General features: G+C 37.4%; 2 protein-coding genes across 3 annotated transcripts in view; one reads left to right on the top strand and one right to left on the bottom strand.

The window, feature by feature from the left end:
• thw (chitin-binding domain protein thawb) overlaps positions 1–7751 on the top strand; it is a 42018-nt gene extending 34267 nt beyond the window's left edge. For both annotated transcript variants that reach the window (XM_033470246.2, XM_033470244.2), the window contains one exon: positions 208–7751. In XM_033470246.2, coding sequence (XP_033326137.2) covers positions 208–4641 — 4434 coding nt within the window. In that variant the 3' untranslated portion in view covers positions 4642–7751. The remainder of the gene's footprint in view (positions 1–207) is intronic.
• Positions 7548–15631, bottom strand: LOC117220367 (venom protease). Its single transcript, XM_033470247.2, has 5 exons — positions 15321–15631; positions 12957–13163; positions 10388–10611; positions 9743–10038; positions 7548–8700 (listed from the first exon to the last, which is right to left on the bottom strand). Exons 1-5 carry the CDS (start codon positions 15406–15408, stop codon positions 8319–8321), a joined length of 1197 nt encoding a protein of 398 aa, XP_033326138.1. The 5' UTR covers positions 15409–15631; the 3' UTR covers positions 7548–8318.
• Between the last annotated feature and the right edge of the window lie 11092 nt (positions 15632–26723).

Here is a 26723-nt window from a genome sequence, read left to right as displayed (position 1 = left end):
CCAACATCATGGATTCATCATGAATCACTAGGAACTGTTTCATTTTCAATACTTGCCATCCTTATTGAAATATCTGAATGTTTTCCACGGTTTTGCATAGCAAATTTAAGTTCTCGAAAGCCCTGTAAATTAACGAAGTTCGAAGAACTTCGATCCGAAACGATTTTTTTTTTAAATACGTTGCAAAACCATGACAATTCGTTGCAGGTGTTCCACATCTGCGACAACGGGCGGAAGATATCGTTCCTCTGCCCGAACGGCACCATCTTCCAGCAGTCGCAGCTGATTTGCGATTGGTGGTTCAAGGTGGACTGCAGCAAGTCCGCAGAGTTGTATGAACAAAGTAGCGAGCAGTTGCTCGAGGAGGAACGAAGGCGAGCAGAATCAAGGAAAACGAAATTGGAGTACCAGCAATCGATCGAGGCCGGTGGCCAGCAGGATTACTTCGACGTCCAGAACCTCAGCTATGACGGGAAGCAGAACGGCCGGATAAAGACGTACGAGGAGCCGCCCCTGGAGAACCAGATGCAGGAAAGGATAAAGACGTCCAGGTTTTTCGACGGTGGCAACAACTTCGGCCAAGAAAACGGCCAGAGGGACAACAACCAGTTCGTCGGGAACGGTGGGTTCCAAAACGGCCAGGTCCCCAGCACGAAGCCGCCTTTGAACCAGTTCACCAGGAACACCGACGAAGGGAACGTGAACAAATTCTCGACGACCAGTCAGGACTATTACAGCACCCCCAAGAAGGCACAGAATTATCACGCGACCAGCCGGAACTCGAATAACCAGGAGAAAGGGGCGCTGAAAAGGTTGAAGTTCAAAAGTCAGACTCGGAATAGTACCGCGTCTACTCTCGCTCAGAGAGTCACCCCGTCTTACACAGAGTCAACAACCTTCAGAGCCAGCAGCCCGAGCTCGATCAAGGAATCGCAGCAATTCGCGGAGAGCGCCGCTTTCGTTGGTAATCGCGGCAACAGGTTCGTCGACACCAATGGGAACTCGCATCAGTATTACTACCAGCTGTACGTCAATCGTGAGACCACCGCCAGAAACGCGGAGTACGAATCCACCACAGTCACGACCGAAAGAAACGATGCGACCACGCAGAGGAACGACTTCTCATTCACAGACGCAACGTCGACCCCTTACTATGAAACGACGACGCCATATTTCACGACCACCGTGTCGCCGCCTTGCAACGACGAGACCACCACGGAAGGTGCGACGACCAATCCTCCGGCCACCACGGAGACCCTGCAGTTCGCCGACAGTAGCTACGACTTCGGGGGCAACTTCAAGAACTCGGAGTCGAGGAGCACCTTCTCCGATCCTAATTATTACAGCAACGCCGACAACAGGAACTCGAATGGTCGAACAGACGCGAGCAACGAGGGCTCGTACGCTCCCTCGACGACCCGGTCCCAGGCAGTCACGGATAGCTACCGTCAGAATACTGTCACGTCCAACTATGACAGCCAGACGTTCACCGCGAGCAGTTTTCCGCCAGCCGCCAGCTCGCCGTCCCGCGGCGTCAATTTTGGACGAGGCACGGAGGGGCCGACGACGCGTTACGACAATCAATATAGCAGGTCGCCGAACAAAAACCCGTCCACAGCTTCGCCAGGCTATCGACAAAACTTCATCAGCTCGAGCACCGAGAAACCATATAGAACCACTCCAACCTACCAACAGAACATCGTCACGGAGAAGGACTTGAGTCCCTACGACAGGAGCTTCACGTACAAGCAAGGAAAGGTGATGTCCACTTTGGGCCCGTACGTGCCCTTCACCAGGAACTATGCCAGCAGCGGCGCATCCACGACGAAGCCCACACCGTACACACCTACGATACCCACTTATACCTCGGCGAAGACTCTGATTCCCAAACTGAAGTATCCCGCGCCAACCTCTTTGAGCAAACTTAAGTCGACCCGTTTCTCCGAGAGGGAGCACGCGCTGAGTATGCTTCACTCGTTGAAGAACCTGGAGAACAATGTGCCTGGCCTCACCGAGTCCCCTAAGGCGATCGAAAAAGTCTCTAACAGGTCTGGAGCACCCGCGCCGTCCACTTTGCACTCGTTGGCTTTGTACTTCTCCACGGCTACAGAGAACTTCGACTCCAACGAGCCTACCGACTCTTCGATCAGCGCGGAGTCCGAAGAGGACGCCGAAAAGATAGTTTCGAAGAAGAGCAACGGGACTGTGCAGGTGCCCAGCACCCTTTTGACACAGCACACTATTGATTCCTACTCCGATTTGTTCAAATTGAACGATGCTTTCGAGAACAATGTGACAACGGAGGATCACTTGGACAACTCCAGCTACGGCGAGGATTACAACGAAGACCTGGAGCTGCAGCAGAGCGGAGGGTCCCTGGATGATCTCAGGAGGTCGAATAGCACCAGGCTTCGGGAGATCGCGCAGGTCTTCACGCACGCTTTGTCCGCTTACCTCCTCGATCCGGACACCTTCAAGAGAGTGCTCACCGAGATCAGGCCCACAGAGCCGCCGAGGACGACGCTTGACTTTGACCAATTTAAGACCACGACGGACTCGGATCTGTCGGATTACACGTCGTCTATCAGAGAGAAGGACGAGGTCCTCGACTTCTCCGACGACGGGAACGACATCAGGCAGAAGCTGACCACCGTGTACCCCACCACCTTCGAACCACCCACAACTGTTCCGGATAACGTCTACGATATCTTGAGCACTCAGCCGAGCTCTTATTACACTACTCCCAGACCGTCCAGCCAAGAGACTTACGAACCGAGTACCAACTTCGTTACAAACTCGGTGACGAATGATTATTACGAGACCTCTGTACCTCCGACAGAGAGTACCGTAACCGCAGAGCAAGGTAGTACGGTGTACACGAGCGGTTCAAGCGGATTTTATAATCGCGAGAAAGAAACGAGGGACAGTGACAGAACACAGGTGACGGACAATTACGTTTGCACGGAGTGTACGGGCGACGTTCAGAATCAGAATAAAGTTGGTGGTTTTCAGAATAACAGCGTCAGCATCGTCACAGAGCCCTACAGGGAGGCAAAGTCGCTCGTTACGACTCCCATAAGCGATAACTTCGTTGTTTCGCCGACTCCCTCGCCGCCGTCTTCGCTGACACACATGGTTACGCACAATTGGAACAAAAGGCCCACCAGCAGGAAACCGGAACAACAGTTGACACCACCGTTTTACGAAAGTTACGCGGAAGTCGTTCGAAAAGAGAACGAGAGAGCAGCTCTGAACCCTGAGAGCTATTCGAGCACCCCTATGTCCGTTCAGCATGTCCGCGCCACGACTTCCGGCTTTTCAACGAACAATTATGAAACTCCCGACGATCACTCATTCAGATCACACTTGCATAAATCGGAGCAAGGACTTCCGTTCCCAACGTCACGGACCAGCTACACGAAGTTCAGGACAGCGTATAACAGCATCGAGTCGACCGAAAGGCTAACGTCGACGCCTAGATCAACGACGGAAGTGACGACCCCGACGACCATCGTAGAGACCACACCTTGCACTCATACCGAGTCGCAGACCGACTCGTTCGAGACTACAGAGCCGAAAGAGAACACGAAGGCTCTGAACAACGATCATTGGACCTCTTCTCCAGCGGTTACTCATCTCTGGGAGACCTCGGTCTTCGTAGACCCTCAGCGCATCAATCACGGTTTGGAGTCAGATATCGGCACAACGGTGCCCTCGGTCACGGACATCGTGGCTGGAAGTCAGGAAAGTTCGGAGTATGGTAATACGTTCTTGCGGGACGAGTCAGGCAGCACCGAAGAGTCTTCTAGCAACGAGACCGACCAGCCACCAGCCCCGCAAAGACACTCGAGGAACAAAGACACGCCTACGAGCTTCTCTCTGCTCCCCACGACCTCCGCTATTGAGATCACGATGACTCCGAAGCCTTTGATCACAACACGATCTAGTATCACCACGACAATAACGTCGTCGATCACGTCCACCAATTCTCTGCCTCAAGAGACCTTGGTGACATCGTTGCTGCCGTACACGACGATACCAAACGCGAACACCACCGAGAACGAGATCGCTGAGAACCTCTTCGGCAAGTTGAATGCTACCAGCAGTAACACTCTGATGAGAGTCATGAAGCAAGCGGACAACAACGAGACTGTTAGGCAGCTGGTCTTATTGCTTGTACGCCATTGCAAGGATCCGGTGAACAAGACCATGCAGGGAGAGAAGGATGAACTGTTGAATGCGTTGCTGAGATTGCCAGTGAACGAGTTCGCTTCCGAAGAGTCTAGAAACATCGTAGCTGGCATCAATCAGCTGAGCGTGGCTCCCAAAGCGACCGCCAGGTCCAGGAGCGCCACTGTAAGCTCGAGAAGTACCACCAGCCCCAGAATTGTTACTGCTAGCCCCAGAAGTGTCACCACCAGCCCGATGGCCACCGAGCCTGTTGTCACCACCTACAGAAGCAGAAAGAGCCGGAAGTTCAGGACGACCACAGAGAACTCGGCGAATCTGATTCGGCGATCGGAGAAACTCCCGACCTCGGAAGCTATTAATTCGCTCCAGGAGGATCAGACCTCTGCATCCGACAGCAGGGCGCTGGAACTTCTCAGATCTTTGTACACGATAGCTACGAAATGGGGGTGAAATTATGGGGGTTGAGCAGGAAGTTCGGGGAAAGGTTCGTATCGACCAGATTTGAAAATCAATCCCTTTAGGGTGTCCTCACGAACTAAGATAATTTGTTCATGCTTTCTGGACGGATCTAGACATTGTTCGAATAGATTTCTTTTTTATTAGATCGTTCAAACGAACGTTAGATTGTTTTTATTTAATTGATCTTGTCCTAGGAATTTCTGATTGAGATACGTTTTGTTACTTCACTATCGATTCAATGGTATAAATACACTGTGGATTTTGTTAGATTCTCTGCAGTTAATTAAAATTGTTGACAAGAGAAATTAAACAAGAATATCTTTCTTTAATGCTAGAACTACTGAAAACTAAAAGCAACTGGTGTGTGTCGCTTCATAAGATTGAAAAGATTAAAGTTATATAGATTTTTCGCCGTTTTTACCATAATGTAGGCTCGAATTAAGAAATTTATTCAATAATTTCCTGTGAAAGAGTACTTATCATGTCAACAGGTTTACAATAATAAATGTGAAGTGTATAGGTTCGGTGTTAATACTCGGAGAAATTGTTGTATGCTACAACATTTGTCTGAATATGTCAAGATCAATTTCAGTGGAAAGCCATTTTGATGTAATTCATTTTGTCCTGAAAAAGAAAAATCAATTTCTTGGTTGTCAAGGTAATAAATTATTTAAAGTAGGGTGAAATAATTTTTTTATTCTTTTATTTTGTTTATTTTTGAATACAAACATTTAGTACGTCTTATTCAATAAATAAAAAGATAATTAAAACACAGGAATTGGTCAGCCCACAGTAGCCAGCTCCACTACCTTACAATGAATTACCTTTAGTAGTTGTGTTCAGATTTGATCCAGCATAATTCAATGGTCAATGCGAACATTTCCCCCGATCAACATCCTCGCGCTTTTTTACACAAATGTCCGACACGGTGCATACGTTACTGTAAGTGTGATTAATCTGATAATGACACATATTTATTGGTGCATGTACATTTTTTAAATTATTTGAAGATTACTATTTAAAATTCCTGTAATTTTTAATTGACCTGTTGATGAAATTCAATGATACTACGCTGGAAGATTCATTATGGGTGTTGGTAACGTATTAATATACATATAGTGAGTAATAAAAATATAGGAAACAGCAAATGGATCGAAGAACGATCATATAAACAACAGTATTAAATGTAACGTTTGTCGCCAAAATTTATGAATATTTCATATTTCGAATATATTATTTTATATTTCTTTTTAAATAACTTTCTCGTCTATTTATATAATTTTCCAAGTTTTCAAAACATTCAAGATTTTTCCAGAAACCTGACTACTGTTTATCGAGTACTGTTTTTATGTAATTGCTCTTCAACTGCTACACTTGAATACTTTCATTACTCGCTGGAAACGATGGAACTAGTATTCTCTCAAATATACAAGCACGCAATTTTGGAATCTAGGTTTATCGAGTTGGGGCCGCAGCGAGCTGTTGAACGATTCCCAATTGATTTCATTTTGTTCAGCTAATTTTACTGAACGTGTTTGCTTGCTGAAATTGAACGAATAAAACGGTGGTTTTTGAATTATACCTATCACCAAATGAAATTGTACTTCTTAAAGAGCGTGGCTACGATAAATCGATTAAAGCAATACAACGTAAAATGAACTTGATTAAATTTTATAGAAGAAATTTCTGTCGTTGACGCACCGATCATCCGCGGTCGAAAATGTTTGATGTTTCTCCACTTCGAGGCGAACGCGTCAGCAATGAAATCGTTGGGAACTCGTTCGTTAGGTTTTACGCCGTCTATGCCTGCAACCGCACCTGATCGCAACAGTATTACCTTGCATTACGTACAAATATGCTGTATTATAATCGTTGTATATGTCCTCTGTTGACTAAATAAGGATATTCGATGTGTAGAATTAATAATCAGCCTCCACGTGGTGTGTGTTCAACGCGTCTGTGTACAAACACAAGTGAAACCTGACGGAAAGCAACTTGGATTACTTAAGATCGCTATAAATTCTGGTGTTGGTTGTTCCTTTACGTTTGGGTATTTACGATTACTATACAGGTACCGCGATGGGCTCGTGGAAATCTCGAAATCCCTCCATTACAGGAAAACGAATAACGTTCTGTCATTTTTAGCGTATCTTGTATTATATATTACCTTTTTCAATTCAATTAACGCCCGATTAAACTCAGAAATATTCCTGATACTCGGCGTTTTTTTGTAAATTTTCGAAGGTTCCGCAACAAGATTGTAGCAACATGACTGTATGTAACCTCTCTCGTAATCACGCTGCTTAGAAAATTATCGTCTTGCGTAATCGTAGTAATTGAATCCCGGCGATTGGTCGCTCGCAGCGACAGCTAAAAGCGGATCCCAAAAATTGTTTAAATAATATCACAGTCTGCATAAATGCGCGAAGGAATATGACACTCGTTCTCTTGTAATGGAGGTAATTTCGGAAACATTGTAAACGTAGTAGATATACGCCAGATCGTTCTGTAAGTAGTGTCGTTCTCGTTCTTACTTTCGACTATTCAAAGCAGTGTTTATTCTTTTAAGAAACAAAAATCTGAGCCAATAACTTGAACACTTTTATTGTCTTCTTTTTATTACCATTTAGCTACCATTTCTAAAAATGCCTGAAGAAGAATATTTCACACAAAATGGTCTTTAAAATACCTCAAAGTACTTTAAAATACTAAAATCTTAAAATATTATGTATTAATTATGTAAAATTCGATTCTGTAAAAATGTTTCGAAGCTTCGAGTTAACCGTTCAAAATGGCACTATTTACGGAATGATCGGATACATTCAGATGTTTCTGATCCCAAGGACGCGTATGAGTTGTCGGGGAGAGAAGGAGTATTAATGAATAAAAACAACGAATTGGCTTTACGGTGTGTTCCATTTATTTTACTTAATTTTAACGTAGAAACGCATATAATTGTACTTCGCTTGGACAAAGTATACGAAACGATGCTTAACTATAAATCGCCGTCCATTACATAAGCACGGTGGACATCGTCGACTTTATGTAAAATACATTTGTACAGAATGTGAATAAATAAAAAAGGGTTTTGTTAATGTTTACGTCATGTAGTTCATTGATTCGCGACGAGAGTGACGAGAGCACCCGGTTTGAACCGTGAATTGCGAAAAGAAATGATCATGATCGAAATGAGTCGCCTCGTTCATACTTAAATTCTATCGCGTCAGCGTCGTCGGCGGGTGTTTGCTACTCCAGATTCGTTTGCCAGTAAACGCAAACTCATCTTTAATTATTTCATCGATACGGCCTTCGATAAACGAATACGAACCATACAAAGATGGCACTATTCGTTGGATTATAACGTCATAGAATCTCCCACTCTTCTTACAAATTACAATTTCTTAGAATCTCACTTTTCCTTACAATTATAATTTCTTAGAATATATATATCTCTTGTTCTCTCTTCAGATTTATAACTAGACTGCAGATTTTTATGCATTTATAGGTTCGTTTTATAAAATACTTGTAATAATATTTTTATTTTATTTTGTCGATAACGAATGTCGACAACTGGACAATCAGGGACTGCAGTTCGTAATAGTAGAAAAGAAAGTAGTAAAAAAAAGGTAGCAGTTTGCATATGCAGGTAGCAAACATATTGCAGAATACTAATGATCCGCATTCACGTTAACTTTTACGTCTGGCTGTTCCGGTTCGGCATTCTTTAATTTCAAACTGAAGGAAAAAGTAAATTTATTGCTCGCCTTCGGTGGCGACCACACTTGCTCCTCGATCCAGTCTAAAAATGAAAGAACCGACATGTAAACGCCAGGTGTGGCGGTGCCACAGGCTTGGCCGAACGCCGTGATCCCGATGACACTGTCACCGTTGTCGGATATCATTAACAGTGGTCCTCCGCTGTCCCCTTGACAGGCGTCCGACCTTCTGCTTACGTTTCTGTCGATTGCGCAAATCATGGTATCGTCGAAACCCCGAGGTAATTGACGCATTCCTGCGTAATGCTTGGCGCATTCTTCTCTCCCAACGAGACTGTACATGAAAAGATGATCGAAAATAGAGATTATGATCTTGAACTTGCATTGTATTTATCCACTTTTTAGTACGTCCACTTCTTTGTATACGGATACACGGGTAACATCCGGGTACACGTTGTTTTCAATACGCGTACACTCGCGGACAAAAGTTTAGAAACATGTTGCCTGTATTATATATTCTTGAATGAATATATGTGAATTATTTACATTAGAGCCGACCTCACCAATTTTTGGATATCTTTGAAATATGTTGTCAAAATTATATCAACTTATATCGGCTTTATTAGTTTCCGAGATAATTGCAAAAATATATTTGAAATAAAATATGTATATTTGTTTCATATAATGTTTCATATAATCATATAAAGAAAATGTGGACACAGTAGAAACTTCAAAATTCTGGTATTCAAACGTTCCGTTATCTAATCAATTGTATTATGTAGATACATTGTCACATTGTCAGAAATTTTGAACGAAGTTTTTAAGTTTTAAACCTTCAGATACAAAAGTCTTTACTGTACTTCTAATATATTAACTACTGCATATTTAAAAGTACGACTCGTGCCTATACAGGTAGTATATTACTCGTAATATATCGTGTACCCGTGTGATTGTATGCAAAGAAATACGTGCATATACAGGTTGTCTCAAAATTATGGTACTTCCGAGAAATGAGGAGTTGAGGTCATTCGAAGTAACTTTCTCCTTAGCAAAAATGCAATCCGCGGCTTTGTTTATGAGTTATTAACGAAAAACAGTGACCAATAAGAGACGAGATCAGCTGGCGCGAGACGGCCAAGCCAATGAGCGAAATTGGGCTTCATCCGTGCCTCATTGGTCAGTGTTTATCGTTAATAACTTGTAAACAAAGCCACGGATTGCATTTTCGCTAAGGAAAAAGTTACTTCCCGGAAGTACCATAATTTTGAGACATCCTGTATTTTAAATATACATGAAATGGATATCCCTAATAGCAAAGATTTACTATAAAACCGTAAATATTGAATTTATTCAACATGTATAATTCATTGTTGTACCTGAGACTAGGCGTCCTCATCAGTTTGTTAGATTTATCCCCTCCAGTACTTGTTGCACCCCAGCCAATCGCAACTAAAGACGTTTTTGAGGACATGGTTACAGTATTCAAAGATTTAGTTTGGAGACAGATAGGCTTCACATTGCTCGACATTTTCACTTTCCTCTTCAGCTTCAAAATCGCCACGTCGTAATAGTTTATGCTGATCCTATATTCCGGATGGTACATTATGTCGCTGATTGGGATGCGTTGTACACTCTCATCGTTGCTGGTCAGATCTTCGTTGCCTAATCTTATCTAGAGTAATACGGGGATAGTTATTTTAGCGTAAAAATAAAATTGAACATTTAAGGGGAGAGACTCGTGTGAAGCATTCAAACGAAAGGTAATATTTGGAAATTCTTTTATAGCATATGACCTTGATGAAATTTATCGCCACTTGATACATATATTCTTTAACATGTAACGAAAAAAAAAACATTTTGCATCTTGAATTCTTACAGAATATATGCGACAAGTGGTGATAAATTTCATCGAAGTCTTATGTTATTAAAAAATTGCCGAATACCACTTCTCGTTTGAACGCTTCACACGAGTCTCCCCCTTAATGCATGTTTCCAGCGGAGAACAATCGACTTGCACTTACCTCTATCGGAACCTTTTTATCGATATTGTGCACACAATGTGCTGCGGTTAACACATGTTCAGAGGATATCAAGCTACCGCCACAGTCATATATAATTTGTTGTCCATCCTCCTCAGCGTTTTTGTTTTCATATCCTAGGGTAACCACGTATGGGAACTCGCCAGGTTTCGCCTCGGTACCATCAATTATATGGTACACCAAACTGTTATCTAATGAATTGCAAGCTGGAAATCATATTACAAGAAACAATTTAGATAATTGACTTTCCATCGTTCGTTAAGTTTTTTGACACAATTTATAATGTAATGCAGTAATCGTATACAGAGTGTCCCCAAATTATGGTACCTCCCGAAAATGAAATACCATTTTCGCTGAGGAGATTGTTACTTTAAATGACCCCTCAGGTACCCCTCGATTCCCGGAAATACCATAATTTTTGGACACCCTGTATACATAGAATAGTGGCACTGTTATCACGGAGGCTATTATTCCAACTGCGGTTGTATCAATGACCGTAAATTATACTTGAATTTATGTTGCTACAAAAGGATAAAAGCAAAATATTGAATAAGCAATTCACAAGGTATTCCGAATGAAATATAACGTGAAATAATATTTTGGTAATTCGCTGTAGTAACGAAAGTCACAAATCAACTGCAATGAAGCATGCTTTGCATGATCCATTTAAAATTTAAATTCCTGACCTTCGTCGGGAACTTTCATATACGTGAAACGAAACTTGTGCACGTGTAACAAAACGAAAACCAATATTTTATTTCCGGCTCTCTTTTGTCTGAAGCTTTGTAGACGCACGAGAAGATTTCATTCCTATATTAAGATGCTCCGAAATATATGTTGTGTAACATTATTTACTCCGTTTTTCATTTCATTCTATAACAAATACCTAGCAGATAAGATTCTTTTATTTCAAATCCTGCAGATAAGTTGTTAGAAAATTAATTATTTGCAAAAAGCTCTACCGAATTAATTATTCATTAATCCGTAAAACTGATCGATAATATAAATACATTGCTTATAACATATTTATACAAAAACTAGTAGAAAAGACTAAATTATGAGTAAGATATTAATATAATTTGAGTACATCGTTTTATATATATATATATAAATAAAAATTATTGTTGTGTTCTCTGGTGAAATATAATAAGGAAATTTTCGACAAATAATTTTTTATTTTAGTCGACACCAAAGATTTCTTCTTATTGTTTTAAAAATGTTTTGCTTCCAGTTCTACCTGTACTGTTTGATTGCTATCAATATAAGATCTACAAGGTCGTCGGGTTGAAATAAAACTAACCTAAGAAATCGTCGATTCTCAGGATTTTTTCCGGGTCGATTTCGCGACTTGATGACAACAGCCGCCAAACTTGTTGCATGAATCATTAATGACATTAAAAATTCTAAAATTAATACTATATGGATACTTTTGGTAAAATTTCAACTAGTTAAATATAAACTTTCACTAATTATTGGTGATTAAATCTTTAAGATAATACATCAACCAAACTACAAATATTCGTAATTACCTTATAAGAACCGATAAAATTTGATTGCAAGAAGTTTTCGCATGAACATTGTCTATGAATTTTTAACTCTATTAAGTTATCGGAAATACGATAACAGAATTCTGTACAGTTTCTACGTAATTTGACTGATAAAAACCATTAGAATTCCAATGTTTGCCGGTTAGTTGACGAAAATATGAATTTCCATAAATATATAACGGCTGATAAACAATTCCAACTTCTGACCGATAGCGTGCATGTTTCACACTTCGTGCTGAATACAACGTACTTGTTTTCTGTTCGGATGTTCGTGACTCATTCGTGTAAATGTCTTTGCGCCGCATAATCGACGCAATTATTTCATAATTGACAGTGTACTTTCACATCCACGAGCGCATTAATCTCATCGATTTGCCTCGTGCCACAAAAACATACTCGGATAACTGTGATGATGATTTTGCAAAGACTTGTGAAATGCAGAACTGTTTAAATAATTTGTATCTACTATTTTATTACCGTATCTTATGCTTTATTTTATATTAATAAATAAACTACAAATTATCGTTAAAATTCATAAGTCGGAAGTTAATTGAACAGCCTTTGTCAATTTGTCAACATTCTAATTTTATAATGTCTTATGTGTTTCTACTTTATCGAATGTTACAAATATATTAACCCTTTATACTCTAGTGACGACTCAGAGGTGCTCCTAAAAATTGCTACACCACGTTTTAAAAAAATGTTGACATTAGACAATGTGTTTATATTTGGAAAACGGTTAATAACATAAATACTGTATTCCAATCGGATGGAAATATTGTCGACGAGATAAAAATTTTATATTCTAATTTTTATATTTTAAAATTTGATAATATTAATGTCAGATAAAAATCTTTAGGTAAAAGATCAGTAAAAGATCATGCACTCGGGTCACTCCCTTAACTGACTGATATTGTTGAGACAAAGATTAAAGTTCTCTTTTTCAATATTTGTCTATGGATGTGCAAATGCTCGTAAACATCCATATTTAGATGATAACGTACCAACTTCGGAGGGCCTCGGAGACAGCTTGTCAATGATGGTGGTCGTTCCTGGACAGCAAACGACCTCCATGAAGCCTACGAATCCGCATCTTCCCGCTGCATCCCAGTCTCTTTTGCCTTCTTCCACTTCCTTCAACCTTTCCGGGCAATTTTCTAGCTTCTGGCACACACCTGGACCACCGTTCTCCAATGTGCACGCGCTACCTTCTACAAAATACAAAAACAAGGATCAACAACTCTGCTGCACCAGGGATAAATCACCTTGTATCCCTAATTTCGTACAAATTGGGTATACGGGTCTTAATAAAGTTTTCGTTAAAAATCGCACAAAATGTTAAGCTTCGCGCGAATTGATTATTCATAGTCGAACAGTTCGTTAATGTTAATTTCGTCGATATTCAAACGAACGAACTTGTTTTCTTTTCATGGTTCCATCGCACTGAAGCTACTGCAGCTGCTTCGATAAATCTATTACGTAGAATTTATTTATTCGAATAACTCCTCGCCTTCCAATTGTTGACGATAACGCGAATGCAACCTGTTCTCCACTGATTTATGACTTTTCTAAAACAATGCACGCAGTACAGGCGCGTCTTATTGCATTTTGTATCGCATTACCGTATTTACGATTCTTTCAGGATTTGTATGCTCGTGTAGACAACATACAAATTAGAAACAAGACAGTTGTTTGTTAATGAAGTTTACAGGATCTTCTTCCACTGCCCGATGCAACTTCTAAGCGTACGCTGTACGATATGTGATTTGTGACATGATTTGATTACTTAATAAATTGTAATAAATAAATTGTACTGTTATAAGTATTGTGGTGCTAATGTTATATTATTATCAAATAAGCGCAAGTAGTGTCTATTAATAGATGAGAAAACTTGTAGTGAAAATTATGTGAGCGATATAGGGGTGACGGGAAAGGAACCGGTTTTGAATGACGGTATCTTCCATTTTGCTTTGCACAGCATTTGTCGTGATTATTTACGATATTGGCCAGACATATACAGGGTGATTCCCTAAAGTTGTTGCAAAGCAACGTCTCCGTTTTTTATCGTAAATGATACTCAAAAATTCTAGAGATTGTATGGTTCGAAGGGCGGAAATAGTTTTTTTCTTAAAAGTCATATTTTTCGAGATTTCAAGATCGTCGATGTTTTTTTTAATAGTGATCAACGATGGAAATTTGATTGGAATAAACGTTCAAAATTATTTCTATCGACTTTTGCACGTTTTTTAATCCGTTTTTTTTTATTCAAGTCGCTGCCGATTTCGGCGCGTCAATTGAAATCGCGACGAACAATGCGATGCTCGACTGGTTTAAGGTCACGCGAAGGTCATGTTACTTTTAGGCCATTAGATTCGTCTTGATCTTAGCTATCATGATTTAATGATAGAAGTATGTAATCCTATTATAAAAAAAGCATCGATGACCTTGAAATCTCGAAAAAAAAATATGACCTCTAAAAAGAAATTATTTCCACTGGAACGTGTGCTCCTTCGAATCATATAATCCGTTCTTCTAGCATTTTTGAGTATCGTCAACGATAACGGAGATACTGCTTCCTAACAGTTTTAGCGACTCAACCTGTATATCAATCTGACGTAGTCTGAACCACTTTAAATCAATAAAAAATCAGATTTGATAACGAATTCTGTAAATCTGATATGTAGATAGGTTTCAAAAGAATATTTATGTGAAAATTTAATATAATTAATATCGAAAAATCTACGATTCATTGTCACGGATTTATCGTGGTAAACTTTACAATAACAATAGCAATTTCAACATTAAACCAACAATTAAATCAACCTGTGTAATTGAATCCCCCCAATCATTCCTTTCGAGATTATTATTCGAACGAAGAAGTCTACGCTAGACCGCAGATATTTATGCATTTATAGCACGTGCAGATCTTTAAAATGCAGAAAAACATAAAAATTAATAAGGATCAATAACATTTTTTCCCGTAATCTTTTGATTGCCGAAGAAAACTTCTTCTGAATTTAAATTTTTCTAAAGTGACGTTCGAAAAGAAAAATTCGCGTGGAGCTCCGCAGTCTCTTTGTGACGCACATTGGCGAACAAACACATTTATAAGAAACATAAGACACAAGCAACAGCACCTATGCTTCAGGTTAATCGTTTCAGGAGGCCAATACTTCACCGCGATACGATAAAGTGTTACGATTTTTGCACAGCACTGTGGTTCAATGTACTCGAGCCTTCGGCAAAGGTTAATCATCGAAGACGACGATTCAAATTCAACAGCACCGATCGACGAGGATCTCCGTGATCAACGAAGACGAAATCCCTGTTCGTGGACCCAGCGATTCAGAAGCGGTCGTGAAATTTACCTTGCAGGTCCAACGGGACACCGCGCGTCAGCGAGCAGATGAACAATTGGGACAGCACCACCACCAGCACATTGTTGCGTATCTCCATGACGAGATTGATATTGGCGAACACACGAGCTATAGAACACACGAGCTATAGAACACACGATTAACCGATTCGCGAAGTCGGTCTCTGATAAAGCAATCCGCGTGGTGTGGAGAACAAGACTAAACTGATCCAATGTCCGTAGGCATCGACGAAGTGATGCGGTGAATCAGAGACCGAGGGAAAGAGACTCGCAGGAAGATTCACGCACGTCGTCTGTCGGTCTTCCTGCCGATGATGAAAAACACGTAGGAGTGGACGTGAACAGACGCAAAACTCGCCGCCGCAATATCATTCAGCAGGTGTTTCCGCGTGGCGGGAACCGGATCTGAAAAACCACCTCTCGGCAGTTTTCAGACGCGCCGCATCGAAAGTATCATCGATGACTCGGCTCCGACCTTGATTTCGATTTTTTCCTTAATTTTCATTTGCAGTTGATACGCGGAAAGTTACCCCTAGAAATCCGTTCGAGTAGCAACAGGAAATGTTGCTCCATTGGACGTGGATTTTTGTGAAATTTTTGTTGGAGAATTCGTAGAAATATTTGAAACTACGTCATTTCTTATCGATCGATTTAACGTAACTTTGATAAAGTTGTGTTAGAATGGTATTTAGAATAATTCGATCTTTATGTATTTATTGCGTGTGCAAAATTGTCAAAATACAAGATGAAAATGTATATCGGTAAAAATAAATAATGTTTTTATTTTGTTTTCATTGTGAGGAATCTTTTACTGAATGAAAGAAATTTTTCTATTGTCTTCGTAAAATTAAATATAAAAATGCGTGCATAAGGTGTAATGATAATACTATAATAATTAGAATACGGATTTTTATGCAAATTCTCATTTTCAGGTGGCATTTAAAGACGTGTGTGATTTAAAGAAAATCAGAATTAAATAGAAAAAAGGCACCAACCCGATCCTTTCTTAATTAACTAATTGTAAGATAAACTATTAGAAAGTTACTGTTAATTATATACGCTATAGTTATGTTTCTAGTTATTGACGAGTAATATAAGAATAACTTGAGGAATCATTTAATATGTATCTTTACTTTTCAGTCAATTATGGTCGTCTATAAAATGAAGAAACACTAGATATAATTTAAATTAATCTTTATTAAAATATCATGTATGAAAATACACTATATCCATAATAATAGTGAAGAATGTGAAGAATTATAGACTCAAAGTAATTTTTACATCTTTAGTGATATTTAAACAAAAACTTGACAAGACATCATATTTGGTATAATTGTATATTAGAAACAATAGAAAATGAGAATATGGAAATATAGTTTCTTTTTGATTTTTGTTTAAATATCAGTAAAAAAATGTAGAAGTTGTTTTGAGTTTATAATTATTCGCAGCACTATAGGTGGTTCTTTTTAGCTGAGTCATCCTATATATCTAAAAGAAACTTAACAAACTATCATATTTATATATTTTTACATTAGAAATAATACAAAACAGAAATATAAAAATATGATGTTTTGTTAAGTTTTCGTTTTGATATCAGTAACAATGCAAAAATTACTTTGAGTCTACTATTATGCACATCACTGTACCAATGGGTTTCACGAGAGAGAAAACATTAACTCGAATCTTTCATAATTACCAAAGATAAATACTACAAAGTTAGTGCTTCGCAATTTTATTGAGTTTTTGGTATAACATAGAATCATAAACATCAAAATTGTTTTTGTTTCTTTATCGACGAAATCAAATCGGGACCAAAAGTAACAGTTGTTTGAAAAATTTTTATCAGAATGATCAGCAATGGACATGTGTTTTTATTCAAATTGGAGCTATTAATCTCGAAATATGAAACAAATTGCTCGAAAATTCATACGATTAGATAATTTCGACATTTGATTAGAATTAACAATTACGATTAATCGAAAATCTCTTTCGTTACCAATATTAATGATTATTCATTACGGATGTTCTATTTCAGTTAGTTAATCGATTACGGTCACTTCGGTCAGTTGTGCGTAACAATCGTCGGTGTGGGAAATTCTGTATCCGTCATAAAGATTGTCAGTGACGTCCTTATTTCGGTGGTCTATCATATCGATGAATGAGGAAAACTTATTTTAATTGTCAAAGTCGTCAATGGAAGAAATTGCGTTTTATAATGCGATACATCCAAGCTACACCCACATCAAAACAGCCCATTTGTTGCGCTATGAAACGAGCCAATAAGAAGAAACGATATTACGCTAATTTGTACATATACGCTGCTGCGAAAATAAATTCGTTAGTGTTGTGGGATTGAAACAATTTATAACGAATACACACTTTACTCCACAATACGGAACGTTATTAATGCAAAATAATTCTTCTTAAATTAACCGGTTAGCTGTTTTCGACGAGTATACTCGTCGAAAACACCTAAGGCTATTCTGCAAATCCAAATACATACATATACGTAAAGTGTAGTCGCTACAATCTTATTATATATTTTTGCTATTGTTATTTACTATTATATTTATCTTATATTTATTTTACATTTATTTTATATTTATTATTATTTACTATTGTACTTATCGTTAAGTTTTATACTACTAATTATTAGACTGCGGATTTTATATACATTTATCACAAAACTGGCTAGATATAATTGGAAACAGTGAAAAGATTAAAAGAATTTAGGATCATCGATATTTTATACTTATCTTGTTTCTATGTGACCACCGTTTCTTGCAATTAACGGAGACAATTTTTATTTTGCATAAAAATCCGCAGTCTACTAATTATATTTTTAGTCGGAGTTCTTTTAGGAAAGAATATAAAATCGGACAAATCACAATAGTGAGCTTCGCGAGTATCAAATTCCATAATGGTGGAAGAAAACATATCTGTAACCGCAATAGTAATTGTGGAATGTACAACCTTTATGTGTCATAAATGAAACACTGCCACAGGATATGATCAATATCTTGTCTATTCTAACTGCGCGTACTTTTGGGACCGTCTGCAACTTTAATTTTCGCAAATGAAAAGGCAAAACTGTAATGCCCGGTCCTAATTCTGTCGACTGCGATAGCAATTTCTCGAGGTAAATTTTTATTACAAAACAAGCATGGCCTATTCTCTTTTTCGTAAAACTGTTCAAAATAGTTCATCCCTTTATACGAACCTTTTCCGACCACAAGCTCGTTTGTAAGCCTCCCTAAGATCCGTAAAAGGAATTGTAAGAAAGTTTGTCGAAGCTATATTTGTAACATCTTTAGTCAATACATCAGCAATCTCATTCCCACGAATCCCTGCAAGAACAGGAATCCAATTAAACTCAACTCTTTCCTCATTTCAATTGGTCTTATAATAATTATTGAGTTTGTTTCTTATTTCAAGCATGAAAGGGTTGATTTTTATATTGTTCGAATGATGATTGAAGGATGTGAAGCAACTTAGAGAATCAGAGAAGATTATAAACATTTGGTTAGGATTGCTTGAAGCGACATCGACAGCATCGTTGAGAGCAACACATTCAGCTGTGTGTATACTGATGCGCCTGTACTTATGTTTCTAGTTACAGTAGAAACTCTCTCACATAGCACAAAGACATCTTTAAAACGTCTTAAAGACGTCTGGTGTAGAACATCCGGGACGTCTTAAAGACGGCTAACGAGCGGTCTAGCAACCGTCCTGTGTTACAAATCAAGACGTCTTTAAGACGTCTAAAAGTAGACTGTCCGCAGACCGTTCGTAGACTGTTCGCACATCATTTGTAGGAGAAATTGTAAGAATAGAGAATACATGTAGGAGCGGGTATTAAGAAAATAACTCTTAATAAATTAGCGATAGACATGTATTGGTACTAAAAACAAAAAGAATGTAAGAATGCGTTACGAGGAGAATGTGCATAATAAGAACAATAAGAATAAGAACAATAAAAACACTAAGAAGATAAAACGTCCGTTTGGAGACGTCTTTAAGACGTTTTAAAGGGCTTACGACGTTCAGATCTAAAATAGGTGTAAAATGAACGTCTTTAAGACATCCAGTGCTTATTGGACTCTTATCCGACGGTTTATTTTTGTAACAAATACCAAAACATTCTCTTATCTAAAAATTTCATTCAAGTTCTCTACTAAGTAATAATGTATCTAAATAATACAGTGTTTTTTTAAATAATGTAGGCTATTGTAAAAATAAATGTTCGGACAAGGGAGGCGAATACAATAGAGACTGTATTGAAATGTATACAAGTGACGAGCAAAAGTGTTCACATACACACACTTTTTAAAACGGTATAATTTTTTTAATAACTGGTCCAAATAACGTCAATTTTGTTATGAATGTTATAGAGACCAGGTCATGGTACAATAACTAAAGTACTTTCTTTTTAATTTTGCTATTACTTGGAATAAAAAAGATGTCAAAAGAACTTCCGTTTTTCCACCTTTTTATCTAAGCCTATAGTGAAAATTTAAAAAATGCATTAGATGACATATTGTATACATGCTGAAAATTTTTGCCGACTGTCAACAACCAAAAAAACAAGCCGCAGTGCTCGAATAATCGTATCTTCTCTTCCCAAATTGTCCATTTTTGTTTACAAGCGGAGGGACAATTTGAGAGAATTTGCTGTAATAGCAAAATTAAAAAAGAAAGTATTTTAGTGATTGTACCTTTGTAACTTATAAAAAAATTCAGGTCATTTAAACCAGTTTTTAAGAAATTGTACCGTTTTAAAAGGTGTGTGGACACTTCTTGATCGTCACTATAAACCCTTACACATAGAAACTGCCTACTGTATATATATATAGCAATTGCTTCTTTCTTCTTTATAAGTTGCTCGAGTCGAAGACTGGTTTGAACATCATGCATTAGAGCCGATTAAGAATGTTTGTAAATATTCTAACATGCAAAGGAAAAGATAAGATTAATAGTATTATTGGAATTTTCAAACTATTGAATTAGTAGTCGTTTACTAAATTTCCATGGTCTGCATTGATTCGTCGTAATTTTCATTAGCTGAGAGATGGTTTTGTGGACTAGGAGCTCGTTATTGGAATAAATTTTGCTTAGGTAATTGTTACACAGAAATCACGTACGTTCTTTTTATAAACTGTAATTTAGATTGGGATATGAGATTATTAGTAAGAGTACTGTTTCTACATATATCCTAGAGCCAATCTTACGCCAACACATTGGATTTTCTCAAGATTTTCACTCCGACTGATTCGAGTGGGAGAGTAAACGAAATGAGGGGTTCCTGAGATAACTTTTTATTATGTCTCTATGACATTTTTGACTTGTTTTGGTATGTACCTGTACTCCCTAAAATATTGACATGCATTTATGAAACACCTTGTATAATATGTGATCAAAGTACAGTTTCTCTCATCTATAACTAATTTGACTGATAAAAATAGAATTTTTTATTTTGATAACTATAACAAGGGATAGAAATAAATTTTCCTCGTCGACAACTGCCATAAGCAACCGGAATAAGAGTTTCTCTCAACAATAACTCTAATAACTAACCTGAACAAAAAATGATTAAACAATAATGATTACGAACAACGAAAACAATTTTGCGTGGCATACTATTGTTATTTACAACTAAAACCATTTTAATCAATAGAGATTATAACAGTTATAATTTTTGTGTTTAACATTCGAACAGTTTACTCAGGGTCCATTCGGACCCAGACTGAAAAAATTGATGTCCGAATAGTCAAGCTTCTTACAATTAATTTCAATCCTCGCATGTTCCGTCAAAGCCTGTAGAAAATCTAATGTATCTAGAAGGAATAACATAAAAAATATGTTGAAAAAGATCGACAAATAAAAAGATGAATGATCGCAAGTATGTATACCCAGTTATAATTTATCAGAAAAGTCCGCCGCTCGAGGATTAAGGGAAAATTACAATCTAAAAAGAAACGTAGCAAGCTTGTGAAGCTTCGTTGCCCTGAATTGGCAGCGACGACGCGATTCATTAGCACCGTTCTAAGGTGAAATGTCACGGCGGCTGGTAATCGACATTAATTCGATGGTGGTCGTACTATTAATTAGAATAATTGACTCACTAATCTTAGATCACGTAGCAGTTGATCTCGGATGATGATCTTACACAATGCTAACTCACAATCAACGAAACTCGCAAGGCTCTTAGAATAGATCTTGACGCAAACAACAAACGAAATATTGTTCCGCAGGTTTCGAGCCAATCGATTTTATGCGACACCTTGCGCAATACAACGAGCAATAACAATCTAATGATCGCGTAAAGCAGGAAGAGTCCTGCAGACAACAGTTACATAAAAATTACCGAACAGTTATTTTCTGTTTCGATCGATTCGAAGAGGAAAACGACGAAAACCTCGGTTCGAATCACAAACGAATTAGGATTTCCCTAAAACCTCGTAGACGGCATTTATCACCGGGTGGCGCAAGATTGACGCATCCATTTTGTAAGCTCGTAATTTATCAATTTTGTGTTCAATTTTTTGCTTCGATCCATTCTCTTGGTTTAGGAGTGTTGATCCCCCGTGAGATCCCCCAGTTACGAAATAAAAATATATTTTCGGCGGCAGAGAAGTTCATCGTCTCGTAAATTATTGTAATAAAAAAAGATTTCACGTGCTGTTGCTTAAAAATTACACAATTTCTTTTTAAATAGACGCGTCAAACTTGCGACACCGCGTACATTTGTATTAGTAATAAATACCGAGCTCGAACATCCCCGCAAGAAATACCTACAAATTCTCTAAAAATAAAATCTGGCGATCGAATAACGCGGATAGACCAACGTTTCACACTCGAAATTAATATACCGTTGCATCCGCGGTTCGTTCATTCATTCGTAATAGCAATTTTGCTCGTCATTCGACGCAACTTCTTTCAGTGTCATTGTTAAGGCAACGTTTTTAATCTCCCTTCGATCCCGCAAAGTCATCGGAAATCCCGTTAATAGGCCTAATTGAGTACGACGCGTTATTCATCCGGTGGCCAGAATATCGCGAGTTGTGCGCGCAACGTTAAAGCAACCTGTACGTAAATACACTTTCATCCGTTTTCAAGGCTCACCGTCACGTCTGCCATTTCAATGGGAATCTCGCGCGAACCCGGTTTCATTAATCATCGAAAACTTTCGACTTCAGATTTTCCGTATCGATGAAGTTCGACGAATGATCGCTCGTCTATCCGGAACCGAGAAAGCCGTGACTGCGAAACGGAGAGAAAAAAGAAAAGCAAGACCAGCTCGCGTAGCATTCACGAACTCGGGTCATTGTCGGATGACCGTGAACGATAAGTGTATACGTATATACTTATGCTTTTCTGACAAAAGCTCTGCATGTCATTTCCACGGAGTTCGTTGGAAGTTCTTTCGGCGATCAGTAAAAATGGAAAATGTATTTTAACCTAGTAGATCAGCGGCACTCAAACCGCGGTTTTCTAAGGAACCGTGTGTTTGCGTTGGTGGATGCTTCATCGTCCAAAGTTCCTGGTACGCGAATAGTAATCAAATTAGTTCGCAGAACGAGGTACTATCCCGGTCTCGAACTGGACATAGTTTTCTTAGAACAACTGCGAATAATGTTAGCAGTCGACATTGAACTGAATCAGATTGTCACGCACTCACTAGTCGAAAACATGATTCTAGCTGAGCAACGTGGTTTTTCTCGTTATGTTTTCCTCTACCCGAATAGACATGTGTTATAATTGCATATTTATATTTCTGTGTATATTGTATTGTGTGTAAATTTATAGTAACAAATGGACTGCGGATTTTATGCATTTACAAGGAAGATAAGTATGCGTAGCTTGAAACAGTAAAAGGGTAAAAAAATATACCAACTAAAATTATCACAGAGAGAATGCAACTTCTAAGGTGCTCCTATCGTATGCATCAGATACAGAAAGTTTTTATTTTGCATAAAGATCTGCGATCTAGTAATAAAGAATATAGTTAAATGTGTATAATACTGAAAGTAGTGAATTAAGATCATTTCGTACATATATATTGTGTATATAATGTAATAAACATTACAATTATATTCACATGGATACAAGCATGTACGAAATGATCTTAATTCACTACATATGTGTCATATTATATTATATTATATTATATTATATTATATTATATTATATTATATTATATTATCTTATATTATATTATATTATATTATATTATATTATATTATATTATATTATATTATATTATATTATATTATATTATATTATATTATATTATATTATATTATATTATATTATATTATATTATATTATATTATATTATATTATATTATATTATATATATTATATACTATATTATAATATATAATATATACTATAATCGTATATGTACGATATGTCTACATAGTATTAAATAATATAATTAGGATATAGGTGTGTAAATATAGTACTATAATATAGCAAAAGATACGAATCAGAATACGACTCCATAAAATTAAGATCCTTATTTAAATATTTGTATTTACACGTGCGTTTCACATGTATTTTAATTATATGTTAATATGTCTGCGCATATTTTATACATGTTTGTTTAGAGTAATACCGCTTTTTACGAAATTTTTTACGTCACTTCTTGGAAAGCCATCTTGTACAAAAGAAAATATTTGTATTTCGATAACCTGCGAAAATTAGCAAAAGTTGTAATTCAATTGCACAACAATTCTGTTGATATACATATTATAATATCAAACTATTAAATATCAAAACATTACCATGCTTCATAACTGTTATTTATACTTATTCTCTTCTAATGTATTCAAGACCTTTTGGATTTCCATTTACACGAGCAAATAACATAAAATAATCACAAATTAATTTAATGTATTTGTGTGGAGGAAAATATAACGATTAAAATCATTTTGCTGAATTCGATTCGCGTTTTAGATGATTTTGTTTCACTTGGAAAACTGCATTTTTCCGTTCAGTAAGAAATTCTGTTTATAGTTGAACAACGAACCTTTCTGACAAAAATATTACTGCGTACGCCTCGGATCATTTAAAATCTCGTTCATCAACTTTTTTCAATATATTTCAACACTGTGTCGAAATGGACTTGAGCCCCATCGTCCGAATGTTAATTAATCAGATTACAGTTTAGTCGCACCGTTTAAACAATTTTTCGTTTAGAAAACGATCTTATGGTTTCGGTTCATCGATCCACGGTTCGTGAAATATTTCGATATCACGGCCCAGGGTTCCCCATAAAAATAGAATATCGAGGTTCATGTCTGCACGACATTGGCCTGAATACTTTCTTCAAAATGCAGCCGAATATAAATAACTGGCATTCCAAGGAATATGCTGAAAATCGTCTTACGCTTGTTTCCTCGGGCACGTAATTGGTTTGAGTTTCGAATAAACACTTCGATGATTTCTTTGACGCAGGAGTACATATTGCGTTACTTAATAACTCCTAGCTCTGCACGGTGACCCGGAGAATTTTAACTTAATTAGGAATGGCGGGATTATCTTGTTTCGCGTTTGACCCGCGATGGACCTCAACAGTCGACAACAATAAATAAGGATGCATTGTTCGTGCAACTTGTTTCCATAAAATAAAAGAGTTTCGTTGTCTCGTGTAAGTTCTTCGGCCACTTGATACATCAAACGTGGAACTAATCTTGCTTGACAATATACCACGGCCACGATTTGTTTCTTCCTTTAAGTAATCTAATCAAGCTTATGGTAATATCTGTGGCTATAAGGAAAAACGGCGGATATCACGGTCGTAACAAAATTCAAGCTTATGCATTAATCGAGCTGCAGGGTATAGGATTTATGTATGTATTTATCAGGAAAAAAATTACGAAAAGATATTGGATAGACTCGAAAAAATAATGCAATTTAAAACGCTACTAATACAGAGAATTTGTGGTCAAAAGTTTCCGTGGCAAGATCTCGAAAGTAAAAACATACAGCGGCCCGTGAAAGTATTTGTCCGTCTGTTGAAACACTGTGACTTTTTTAAAATTGAACTGAACGACTTGAATTTGGATGATAGAACTGAAGACAATGGACTGAAATGTTTTATTTTTAATTTTGCTACTGCTTCGAATGACAAAAAAAAATAAAAAACTCTCGTTTTTTTAACTGTTTTATTCGAGTAACGATAATTTAAAAGATGCCTTTCGCAGACCTCGGAGACTTATATACGTACTGAAAATTTGGACGAAATCGGTTGGTCGAAAGATTTAAAAAACTGCAAATTTCTTACAGTCTTTAGTCAAAAGTGTCATAAATCGGGACAAAAATGCGATTTTCGCGATCTTTAATTTGTTGTAACGCGTAACAATGTCAACTGATTTCGATACAATCTTCAGCATGCGCATGAGTTACCGAGATCTACGAAAGGCATTTTTTAAATTATCGTTACAGACTCAAATAGAAAAGTTAGAAAACAAGAGTCTTTTATTTTCTTTTGTCATTCGAAGTAATAACAAAATTGAAAAACGATATTTTAGTCATTATCTAGTAAACTAGTTTCTCTATCATCTGAAAAAAATTCAAGTCTTTCAATCCAATTTTAAGAATGTTACAGTGTTTTAAAAGGTGGACGAATACTTTTGCAAGCCACTGTACGTAATACGGCGTTCTTCCTTGCCATCACAGATACATCAATGCGCCTACATTCTTTTCATCTGTATAGTTCTTTTGTATTTTATCTATTCATTATTGTCATAAATACATAATATCTCAACACAGTTCAATATCTCCACATTTTCAGAGTTCTTTATTGTTCTTTCAAAACTCCGTCTTTCCAACGAATAATGAAAACATGTATCACCAATAAACATGAAGTCTGAGAGACTTAAGAAGTCTTGAGATTTAACAATCCATTAACCAGAGGTCTGTTAAATAAGCTTTTGAATGACTACGCTGTACGTAAACAAAGCTCGATAATTTTCTTTTAAATTTTCATTAAAAAAACATTAAAAAAAACATAATTTTCCAATTCTTTACTAAAGATGATAAAATTATACAATTTTTGTACTGATTGTCTAGTAAACTAGACGGTCAAAAATTTCAAAAAAATTCAAGACATTTGGTTCAATTTTCAGAAAATATGTAACTCCATTTGAAAGGGTGTCAACATACTTTCGGCAGCGACGGTACTTCATATACCGAGAATTTTTTAATAGTCCCTTTTACAGCAAAAAATCAACAGTTGAGAATTTCATAAGATATTGTTCAAAAGCCTAAACAGCTTCGACAATAATACATCAAAACAATTTGGATTATTGTAGTGTATCATCTTGCTTGGAATTGTTTTTTAACCCTTGAATGTTAGCGCGAAGCCCCATGATTGGGTCCTTATGTATAC

This window comes from Megalopta genalis, chromosome 7 (assembly GCF_051020955.1).
Source record: "Megalopta genalis isolate 19385.01 chromosome 7, iyMegGena1_principal, whole genome shotgun sequence".
NCBI classification, from domain to species: domain Eukaryota; kingdom Metazoa; phylum Arthropoda; class Insecta; order Hymenoptera; family Halictidae; genus Megalopta; species Megalopta genalis.
Note: the sequence above shows the minus strand (reverse complement) of the source record. Positions and strands in the feature narration are given on the sequence as shown.